The sequence below is a fragment of the Lepidochelys kempii genome, chromosome 2 (assembly GCF_965140285.1).
Source record: "Lepidochelys kempii isolate rLepKem1 chromosome 2, rLepKem1.hap1, whole genome shotgun sequence".
In the NCBI taxonomy this organism is placed as follows: domain Eukaryota; kingdom Metazoa; phylum Chordata; order Testudines; family Cheloniidae; genus Lepidochelys; species Lepidochelys kempii.
The window spans coordinates 223704047-223715748 of record NC_136381.1 but is presented as its reverse complement, the minus strand read 5'-3'; the positions used below and the strand labels follow the sequence as shown (position 1 = coordinate 223715748).

Sequence of the window (11702 nt, the reverse complement as noted above, 5' to 3'; positions counted from 1 at the left end):
TTCCTGAAGTCCAGGGTCCGTATCCTGCTGCTTACCTTTCTTCCCTGTGTCAGGATCCTGAACTCAACCAACTCATGGTCACTGCCTCCCAGATTCCCGTCCACTTTTGCTTCCCCCACTAATTCTTCCCTGTTTGTGAGCAGCAGGTCAAGAAAAGCTCCCCCCCAGTTGGCTCCTCTAGCACTTGCACCAGGAAATTGTCCCCTACGCTTTCCAAAAACTTCCTGGATTGTCTATGCACCGCTGTATTGCTCTCCCAGCAGATATCAGGAAGATTAAAGTCACCCATGAGAACCAGGGCATTAATAACATTACTTTACAAGACCCGACTATACACTGAAAAATAAAGACTCATTCCAGCATATATTAAGATATTTCCGTGATATATTTATGTATAATAAAGTTTTCTGGAAGGATAATGGGCCAAATTTTGCTTTCAGCTACACTAATGTAAATCCATAACAACTCCACTGACAGCTCCACAATGGAGTTACTCCAGACTTTCATAACTGAAAGTTGAATATAAGAATTTAGGGACCAAAAATATCTATAACACGTACATGACACCAGCACTGCACCAGGCTTCATACTTTGGGGCCAAATGCTCTACAAGTGTAAATAAGCACAGCTCCATTGATGCCATGATGTTTCACTCATTTGCACCAGCAGAATATTTGGTTCCTCATGTCTAACAAATTATTGCTCTGTAATCTGCATGTAAAATGCTAAGATCCTCAGTTGGTGTAAATGACCATAGTCCAACTGAAATCAGTAGAAAGGATTTCACACATACTACATTTAATTCTGGGAAAACCACTAATTTAGGACTTCATCTTGTGCTCCTTACTCAGGTGAAATTGCCATTAAAATCAAAATGAAATAAATGGAAGCTTTGCTTGCAAAATCAGTGCAAGACTGAGTCTGTTTCTAAAGAAGATGTATGCACTTTGTCTCATGTATGGCTGAAGCTGAAGCCTGAGCAACTTAGCTTTGTGGTGCCCCCTGCGGCATGGGGCCCTGCTTGCTACCCCCTAATGCTGGGCCTGGCTTTTGTATGCAGAAAACCAGCTGTTGTGGCACAGGTGGGCCGTGGAGTTTTTATAGCATGTCAGGGGGCCTCGAAAGGAAAAGGTTGAGAACCCCTGTACTAGAGATTAGCGGATATCAACAACTTGTGGCCAGCAGTTACGGTAGCGACACTCGTGAAAGCCCCTACTGTCAGCCTGGAAAGCAGCAGTTTGCATCAGAGAAGCGTAGCTATGTTTGAAAAGAAGGCAAGCTCCACTGCTTAAATCACTGCTTTCCTTCTCTGTCTTACCGACACCTGTTGCTGGCCACCAATCACTAAAATCAGGCTTCATCCCCAATATGGCCATAGTGCAGAAATAAATGGCGAATTTTCAACATCACAACAGGTTAACTGTGGACAATCCAGGGATCAGTTCTAGGACCAGTATTGTTTCATTAATGATCTGGAAAAGGGGGCACCAAAGTCTGCAGACAACACAGAATTATGTAGGTTACTCAATACTACTGAAGACTGGGAGGAGTTCGAGAGGAGCCTAGGAAAACTAGGCAAATGGACATCACAGTGACAAATGAAATTCATTATTGACAAATACAAGGTAATGCATATTGGAATTAATAGTTTGAACAACTAATTGACATGAATGGGGTCTAAATTAACTTCACAATTCAGAGAAAAGAGTTAGGGGCCATGATAAGCGATGTGCAGCAGTGGCCAAAAACAGCAAACAAAAAGTTAGAGGAAATAAATCATTACAGAAAACATTAATATCCTTATGACATTATATAAATTAATGGTACTGCCTCACCTGGAATATTGTTTTCAGTTCTAGTCACCCTATATCAAAGAAATCACAGAAATAAAAAGAGTACAGCAATGGCCAACCAAGATTGTTAGTGGCCCATAAAAACTACCTCATGAGGTGAGATTTAAAAGATAGGATTGTTTAGTTTACAAAGGAGACAAGGAATAGGGGAACTGATAAAGACATAGAAGATAAGAATGGCACAGAGAAGGTGTATGGACCAGGGCGTGAGCAGTCAGACGTAATGGTTAGAATCAGATGCAGAGCCAGAGGTAGGAGTCAAGCCAAGGGCTAGATCTAGAGACAGAATCAGGAGCAGGATATAGGAGCAGGGACCTGGAGCGAGGCAGAAAAGCAGGAAGAGACGGAGGCAGGGCTTGGGAGGCAAGTACGTAGGCATGGACGATAGTAAGAGCCAGCCAGAGACTCACCTACTTGCTCACACAACTTTCCTTGTGCCTCTTTCTGGTTTAAGAAGTGCATCCCATTCAATTGGTGGGGCTGGATAGCTCAACCTATCAGGAGCTTTGTAGGCAGGACCCTTTGGGAGCTAAAGCAAAATTCCCACTGACTTGAGTGGCAGCCAAACTGGCCCATAATTGTGTCTGAAAAGTTGATTTAATCAGACAGAAGTTTAGTAAAAAACAGAGCTTTGCCCATGCATTAGAAAGTGAGCAAATAGTTATCTGAGGTTCAGTATTAAAGAAAATCATGTTCAGCACAGATAGAGTGACAAATGAAATATGTTTTGTGTCAAGAACCAGGGACTCAGGGGCTTAATCCCCAGAGAGACAGAGATTCAGGTGCATTGTGTTTATTTAAACTTTGAGATCATGACTTTAGAAAAAAAGCTCACTTGTTTGAAATCTGCAGTGTTCCTATTCTTACTTTAGAAGACCTGTTATGCATTTTAACTCAGTCAGGGTCAAAAATACCCAGAGCAGAAGTGATATTTATATGGGAGCATGAAGACTACAAAATATGTATTTAGAGTGTTGCCAGGATAAGTGCCACAGAGGATTGGAACTATCCTGCTGCTTTTTCAGCACCCAAATTCTAAACAGAGATGTCTGAGACATCATTGGCTATGCCCAAGCAGGTTGTTTTCTGAAAAGATCCACACGTAGGGCAACATCAGACAAGAGACCTACCAAATACCAAACAGATATTGAATTTATCCAACCACCATTTCAAAGCAACCCCTTATGGCCAGCTGAGATATACTATAGGGAATGAATGACCGATGTAATCTGCAGGCCTTGTTCACATAGAAATCTCAATACAAATAATGATTTAACAGATTAAACCCAAGAGTCATGTTTGACTCATTTAGTTTGGCTACATACATGTATTTACACACACTTATAGATTTATATAGGGATACTTAATAGCATTAAGCTTTCTATTTTTTAAAAAAAATTTATTAATAATGGATTTCCAATACAAATCAATTATAACTGAAAAAAAAAAAAACATAATTCCTACATGGATCTTGTAAAAACAAACAATACCCAAAAGACTGCATAAAAGCATCTCTGTCAGCACACTAACACGAGTATTACAAAAGTGACCCAAAACAGGGACAACGGGAGATGTTACTGAAGCTCCCATTTTTCAATGCTCAACAGCCTCCCTTGTCCATACGAAGGACCAGGTCATTATCTGGAGTAAACCGGTTTAGCTCATTGAAGCCAACGGAAATATTCCAGTTCAGGATCTGACCCTGAGTTTCGCAGCCATACCAGCTATTGGGGTGGGAGGTGGAATGCAGCGACTACATCTTCATTTCAAATACTTCGGTAACTTATTAATTGCCTTCTGTTAGAACAAGAAGTTGTCCAAGAGACCCCAGGCCCAATTTCCTTTTGCAGGATGACCCAGGTTTGAGCTTATATTATTTTGCATATTACCAAAGCTAGGAAAGACTTGAAAAAAATCAAGGCTTCCTTTCACGGAAGTTGGATTTTTTTTTTTTAAAACTGAACCAGGCTCTAATCCCCTTTGCCACATTAATATAATTACCACTGTTCTGATTCTTCTACTTAAACATAGCTCCCTTTAAGGGATAGACTGACAATGATAATGACAAAAGGATGTGCAAGAGAATTATTATAGATATTTGTATACAGTCTTGGAAGGCTCTGCTGATGTTCAGTTTAGTAAACAAACAATGCTAAAAAAATTAAGGGCAGGGCTCTAGCTTGGTGTACACCTTAGTTAAACAAACAGAAGAAGGGTACTTCAAGCTTCACAGGACTGTGACAGTTAAATCATTTCCCAAAAACAGTAGCACTATTTCTCAGGAAAAACATGGAAATTCAAATATTTAGTTTTTTAAGCAAAAATAGTGTTGCAGAGAACCAAACAAGTCAATTCACATTACAAATAATAGCTGCTTCTAATGTAAAAAAACTGTTCAAAGAGAGTAGTTCTCAGACAGAACTAGTCTGAGGAATAAAATTGTACACACACACTATACACACACACACACACACACACAAAGTAAAAGTATATTGTAGGAGGCTCTCTAAGTCAAAGTCGTGCATTTGCCATTGATGGGCTCTTCAGATTTAAAACATTAGGTTAGACTGATTAGATTTTTTCTCTAGTTTTCTCGTAGTCTCGGGAAGTTTATTTCTTGACTTCTTGATATTTGGTTTCTTACTCCCTGCTAAGAAAATGAAAGAAGTGGAGTTAGGGAAACTAGGCTGACAGAGTGTCGTCATTCCTCACTTGTTTCTTCCATCCTGTTCGTTAGAACACTCATACTGATGGCTTCGCAACAGCTGTAACTGAGGTTGCAGACCATTTTCCGTTATATCTCCCTGTTTACACATGTTCTAACCTTTCCTAAACATTCACCTTTGAGGCGGAAAATTTCCTTGACTGTTCTTAAGAATCAGTATGGAAAAAACTAACAAAATCTCTCCAGCCATTTTTAAGTTATAGCAGAAAAAAAAAGATACATTTTCCCCACTGCAATATTTTTTTCGAACCACATTTCTTTGAACAGCACTCAAGCAAACAGAGCCAAAGTTTAAAAGTTAACTGCTGCTTTTGCCAAGTTAAAAAAAAATGGTTTTGATTTCATATAAAGTTCAAAGCATTTGAAAACTGCATACTGACTGTGTACAGCCATGTTATTTTTGTTAATTCAGAGCACAATAAAGGCCAGACTCAAATCCCATTAGGGTTTTTTCCATTGACTTCAGTGGGCTTTGGATCATGCCTTTTCAGTGCATATGTGAGCAGGGCTTGAGAAATGTGCACTTTTCAAAAGTGATCGAGAGACTTTGCCTAGTGTTTTGTTTTAATTTGCATCCATATGCCCAAAGGCCAGTCCTCAGCTCCTTTGCGTCCCTCCCAAATCCTCAGTTGTTAGTGGGGGGGTTATTGTTGAAATTAATTAGATGCTTTTTCTTTACACTGCTTAAGTGCCCTAAGGTCGTTGATCAGTTTGAAGAGCAAATATATATTTATTCAAAGGAAAAAAAATGGTCCCCACAACTTTTGACACAACAACAACGTGGCGGAAGAGTTGCCTGGGGGAGAAGAATGTGCTTAAGCTGCCTAAAAGTTGCCCATAATAGCACTCTCCCAGTCTGTACACTACAAAGATATGGAAATGCACACATGCACTGGAGTACAAACTGACCTCAATCCCCTTCAGCTGGTCAGTGTCTACTTAGTCTTAAAGTACAGTTTGCTGAAGAGGCTGGTTTGCTTCTCTTGGGCTTTGCCAACTAGTGCCTGTGTGTTACAGAACTCATGATATTTCTTTATTCCTTTCCTCTGCACACACACTCTTTTTAAAAAGAAACCTATATAATTAATGCAACATGGCAGGTGCCAATGAGCTCTCAAAGTGTAAAAGTTAAAGCTGAATGTTCAACCTTATCCCTGTCTTTTTGTACATCTGCATCGTGATGCTTGTCCTACCTTGTGGTCAGCTATTTTGCATAATAATAAAATACAGTTTAGATAAACACTTGTATCAGATAACCATATAGTATGATTAAAGACCATATCATGTTGCATTGTCAGCCTTGGAGTCCAATCCTGCACATACTACAGTGAAAAATGTTTACCACAATAAGTAGTCCTACTGACTTCATCTTTCCTTCACTCTTCTTGGGGTGAAATCCTAGCCCTATTGCAATCAATGGCAAAACTACCATTGATTTGAATGAGGCCTGAATTTCACTCCATGATGCTTATAAGATCACATCATTACCTCCCACATTTCCTAATATTGAGTCCTTGACGGCACAAGCTACATGTTGCATAAACAGTCCTATTGGTATTAAGTGTTCTAAACAGTTAAAAAAGTCACCTCAGTTTACTTTTGTTTTCAACAAACAAATAATGACCCATGTAAAGCCTAGATCCATCTTTAGACCTTCCCATTGACATCAATGGTAGAATATAGCTTGTCAATATCTGAACTGACTGTTGAAAGAAGTTCCAGTTGGTGAACACTTTAGGGTCAGCATATAATATAATGCTACTTTAGTATGGTGCTTTTCTATTTTCAGCTCTGAAAGATTTACATATAAAATTAATGAAGCAAAATGGGAAGTATTAAAACCAGGGATAACATGTATAAACACAATTTTCTAGTTAAGATGTCCATGAGAGAGAGAGAGAGGTCAGTTAGTGTTCTTACAAGTTTCAGTCGGGGTGAATATTGAGTCCTTTTGTGACCTATGCCAGAAACTGGGAATGGGCGACAGGGATCACTTGATGATTACCTGTTCTGTTCATTCCCTCTGGGGCACCTTGCAGTGGCCACAGTCGGAAGACAGGATACTGGGCTAGATGGACCTTTGGTCTGACCCAGTGTGGTCGCTCTTATATTATATTCATATTTAACCATTTAGGGTTCATCTCCTATTTACGTTACTCAAGTTATTAGTCTCATTGACTTCTAGGGGACTATTCTTCTAAGGAAAGCAGGATATGGCCTCCTGCGTCAGTTTTACCAGCTACATGCTGGTGATAATACTGACCCCAAACGGTTGGGGATGAAATGTTTGTAAAGTGCACTGAGGATGAAGAAGCTTTGTACAAATGCTAATCAATGTGTACATTTTAAATAGTAAAAATAAAAATCTTACCTTTCTTGCAGATACTATAACAATCTTTTTTGCTAACAAAGTTATTGGCATTTCCACCACAACCCGTATAACTGAACTCTTCACATGATTGACTTTTTGAGTTGTAGTAATAGCGGGTCACAGAAGATGAACACAATCCTTCATCTTTTGGGCTATAGCATAATAAGGGGCCAGCTTAAAAAAAAAGAGAGAGAGAGAGAGAAATTACTGTAATATTCAGTAGCTCCGACTTGTAGGTCCAACAAAATTTGGGGCAATCCTGCACCAATTGAAATGATTGTGATTACCATTGATTCAGGAGGACAGGCTCCTTATATCCCCATGAGTAAACCATATATACATCTCAGATACCATATAAAGAGCCCTCACACAATCACACTGCATGTGAGATTCAGCAGTTCATTGTAGACAGTGCTGTGTAGCTAATAAATATGAATAATTTGGAGCCACATGCTGCTTTCTTACTTCTTCTGTGAGTAAGGAAGGCCTAGCTTTGCCCTTAATCTATTCAATGATTTGATAAGTACAACTAACTAAATAGCTTGTATTAAAAAAAAAACCCATTGTATTTAAAAGAATCGGGTTAATTTTTTTCTTATCAGAATTGTCTTTCTTACTGTTGATATTTGCCCATTCTTTAAATGTGCAAGAGAAACTAAACTAGTTACTTTTCACCCATGAAAATGTTGCCAATTCTGCCATGAGCCAAAACTAATGAAGATGTCATGATGCATGTTGTGATGGCTGCTTATTCATCTCATGATAGTCGTATGCATCTGGTATACATTTGGGGTTCTACTACAAAGCTTAGATATAGTTATCTGCTGACAGTAACTATCTTTCTCTTTGAAAATGAGGCAACCGAAGAGTCACAACTCCATATAAAAGTTCTTTGCCTTCTGAGATCAAATGAGTGCCGAAAGCAAATAACCTGGCAGTCTCTCTCAGGTCTTTAATTTTAAGAAGGCACTCTGTCCCTAAGCTTCAGGCATCATCCACCTAAAGCCCAGCAACCACTGCATTATACTAAACTGCGGCAACATGGGCACACACAACCAAATTTTGCCCACAATTACACCTCTACAATCCCTCAGAAGTCAAAGGGTTGTGTGGGTGTAATTGTTGGGCAGGATTCAGGTTGTAATATAATATTTTTAGATCGGTGGTTTTGTCCTTTACTTAACAGGCAGTGGAATTTGACGATCCCTGAAAGTGTGTAGTCAAATTGACATGCACATGACATGCTCAAAAACACTTTATAGCAATGAGCAAATATCAGACTTGAAACAGTAGAGGCAAAGCTTACTTTAAGGTGTCTTCATAGGTAAAAAGAAAAATAACATTTGTATTGATAAACACCATCTTTTTTATTGAGAGTACATTTATAAAGAAGTTATTTTAGTAGAACGTTGGAGTAATCATTACTTTTCTCAGGCAAACAGTAGTCCACACAAGAATCTTCAGCTCTGAAGTTGTTATCATTTCCATAGCATCCACCATAGATAAATTTCTCACACTTCATTGAACTCAGGTTGAAGAAATATCTTCTTATGTAACCTCTACATGGTCCTGGAGCAGCCTCCAGCCTGCATATTTTGGGCACTTCTATAATAAAGAGCATTTAAATATCAATGCACAGTTAGGCTAAACCTTATTACATCTTGTCTGACATGCTTTCCACTGGCAAAGATACTTCTGAACTTATTTAACTTCTGCCGATATGCTTAAGAGATATATGATAATTGATTGTTAAAATACAGCACTAGACTGAGTATCTAGTGAGTTAGATGGAGTTTTCATACATAATGGATTTCTTAAAAACATTAGGGTTAGACTATGATGAGCTCCAAAAAGAAGCCAGGCATATACATCCTTCCATCTTAGGCCTTTCCTCAGTGATTTTATTGGTTTAGTCAACAAAGCCCTAAGAAGCCTCGATTCAGTGGGAATTTTATCCTAGCTAGGGTTGCAGGATCAACCCTAGTATTACCAGTGCTGTTACTGTTACAGCTGTCACTGGCAAAATGATAAATCTAGGAGAGAGAAAAAAATGGTTGGCAAAATCCATTGAGTAAAGAAACCTTCACCTGCTCCCAGAAGCTTCTTGGTGTGGAGATTTGTGACGGCTTCACACCTGAGAGCTACTAGCTAACGTATCATTTCGGCTCAAGTGACAAACATACGTATGCAAGCCACAACTTTTATTAAGTTATGTAGCTGGAAGGAAATGCTTTTTTAAAAATAGAATTTGGGGTCTATGCCTTCAATTGATGAAGCAGCAAATGTTGAGAGAATGCAACCTTCCCTAGAAATTCAAGGATGCTTTCAGACTGGATAATGAGTACGCACACTAGGCATGGCTGCAGGGCATAGTAAAAGTTTTAGTAGGGCAACCCTGCAAAAGAGCCATAGACATATTAGTGAAAAACAACAAGCTGGAGCTTTCTGAGTGAATAGGCTCCTAGGTCTACTTTTAGAGAAAGCATGCACACCAGAAGGACTAAGTAGCTCTGCTGATGTGCTGGGGCATAACAGAAGCGATCAGTAGTCTGTCTCACTTAATGCAAACCTGGGCAGCGAACTATTAACCAACAGCGCAGGATAACTGAGATGTCCCAGGATGCCCAAGCCAATGCTGGGGTGAGGACCCCTGTGTCTAAATAAAGGGAGAACGAGAGAGGACTTACTCCGGATCATCCAGCAGCTTTTCTCACAGCTTTCCAAGCTTCTGAAGTTGTTGGCATTGCCCTGGCAGCCCCCATAAGTGAACTCCTGGCATGTCTGGGTGTACCTGTCGTAGTACCATCTCGGGATGAGAGCCCGGCAGGGGCCTTCCTTCGGGGGCAGCAGGCAGACCTCTTGATTTGGGGCTGTAAAGAGAGACAAGAGCTTTCGGGGTGAGTCACCGGGGAGAGGGGCGACGGGCCAGGGCAGTTTCCACGTGGCCGGCTTTGAGCCGCAGCAGCGCGAGGAGCAGGGAGGTGAGCGAGACGCTGGGAGAAGTTTACAAGGCAGGAGGAAGCGGAGGGTGATCTTAGCCCCCAGCATGCTGGATATCAAACTCTTGGGGGCTTTGCGGCGGGAGCCAGCCCACTGGAGAGACAGAGCTTGGAGCCAGCGCTAGAAGCGTCACCGGACAAAACCGGGACGGAGAGAGCCACCGTCCTTTGCACAAGGACTAAACGCACCCAGGAAAGCCGCGCTGAGCCGAACCCCCTCCCGCAGCTCGCCGGGGCCGGGAGCTCGGCTGTTACCTGCTGGCGCCTGGGGAGCGCCGGGAACCTGTCCCAGCAGAAGCAGCAGCGAGCCCAGAGCTAAGCAGCTCCGGAGGCTGGCGGGCGAGCGCATTGCCTGCAGGGATGGAGACGCGGGACCAAGGCCGAGGCGCGCTGCTGCAGGGCAACCGATCTGGAGAGCGAGCCGGCGCTTGTGCCCCCCTGCCCCATCTCTCCGTCCCTTATATCCGCCGAGATCACCTCCCCCGGGGCCGCAGAGCGCGGGTGTGGCGCGCAGGCCGAGTCACGCCTATGGGGCAGGGCGGCGATTCGAAGAGCCCCTTCCCACCGCTTGGGAGCGCGTCAGGCCGGCTCCGCGGCCAGGTTCCGCTGGGTCCTGGGCAGTTCCCAGGCGAGTAACTCCGGGGAAGGCCCTTTGCTCCCCCCGGGGAGGGAAAGAGCGGGCGGGGAGGGTACAATAGAGCAACCGTCAGCTCCGCTCCAGGAGCCAAGAGTGGCACATCAGGGAGTCCTGAGCGTGAGGAATGCTTTCAACTTCCTCCGCGATGATGGCAGGCAAGATTGCCCCCTTGTCACCTGTGCGGATCAATCATACATCAGGCTACGCAATAAGCTGCCTGTCAAACCCCCTGCTGGGGAGAAGGCAAGTTTCCGATTTGTCCTGTCGTGCTGATCACGGGCCTATCAAAGGATAACTGACCCCTCCTTTCTTACCTTGCCTTTTCGGCTACTGGGTACATCTTCAAGTCATTGTTCCGTTTGATGATGCTAAAGCGACATATCCCATTTAAGTGCTATTTGTGGTGACTGTACTTAGTGTTAGCAATAACCGTTTACTTTTGCTCAAATGTAAGAGTTTGTGGCAGCTCCGTTTTTTACGAAAGGAAAAGTTGAGTAAAAGTTTAGAAATAGGGAAATTAGTGGCTGCTGGAAAAGCTGATGCATGGTGACCCTTAGGCCAGTGCATGCAAGGGACTGCAGTTTATACAAAAAAAAAAAAAACGTTGGGGGGAGGGGCGGCGGGACTTGAACACAGACTATAAACAGGGAACAGAACTTCGATAATAGAAGATTCTTCAATCTAGCAGACAAAGATTTAGGATCCAATGGCTAGAAATTGAAGCTTGACAAATTAAGACTAGAAATAAGGTGCTTTAAAAAAAAACCAAAAAACAGGGAGGGCAATTAACCCTTGGAACAATTTAAGGGTTGCCGTGAATTCTCCATCACTGCAATTTTTAAAATTAAGAATGAACATTTTTCTAAAAGTCATGCTTTTGTTCAAACAGGGATCAATTTAGGGAAGTCCTTGTGCAAAGGTCAAATTTGAGAAGCACAATGGTCCCTTCTGGCTTTATAATAATCTATGCAAATTACAATGAAGTTGACTATTTAGGGAAACTGTCTAATATTATGGCGCTGTTGCCTCTGTATTTCACTGCAACATTTCAGTGGACTTTGCAAGAAAAAAAAGGTAACCCATTGGAGTTGTATTTGGTGAATAATTTTTAATTTAA

General features: G+C 41.8%; 1 protein-coding gene across 2 annotated transcripts; it reads right to left on the bottom strand.

The window, feature by feature from the left end:
• Positions 1-366: 366 nt before the first annotated feature.
• On the bottom strand, positions 367-10451 carry TFPI2 (tissue factor pathway inhibitor 2). Of its 2 annotated transcripts, none has more exons than XM_073333929.2 (5): positions 10204-10451; positions 9637-9819; positions 8375-8554; positions 6950-7123; positions 367-4500 (listed from the first exon to the last, which is right to left on the bottom strand). In XM_073333929.2, exons 1-5 carry the CDS (start codon positions 10295-10297, stop codon positions 4403-4405), a joined length of 729 nt encoding a protein of 242 aa, XP_073190030.1. In that variant the 5' UTR covers positions 10298-10451; the 3' UTR covers positions 367-4402. The 2 variants fall into 2 exon arrangements, with proteins under 2 accessions (XP_073190030.1, XP_073190029.1); XM_073333928.2 differs by having other exon boundaries at positions 367-4503; positions 10204-10424.
• Positions 10452-11702: the final 1251 nt, after the last annotated feature.

Excerpts from the sequence above, each read along its gene's own strand:
- TFPI2 (XM_073333928.2), bottom strand. The coding sequence starts at position 10,297 with ATGCGCTCGCCCGCCAGCCTCCGGAGCTGCTTAGCTCTGGGCTCGCTG. Across the intron at positions 8,555-9,636 it reads AAGCTGCTGGATGATCCGGA|AAGTGCCCAAAATATGCAGG; the intron begins GTAAGTCCTCTC and ends TCTTTATTATAG. Across the intron at positions 4,504-6,949 it reads TTATAGTATCTGCAAGAAAG|CAGGGAGTAAGAAACCAAAT; the intron begins GTAAGATTTTTA and ends TCATTTTCTTAG.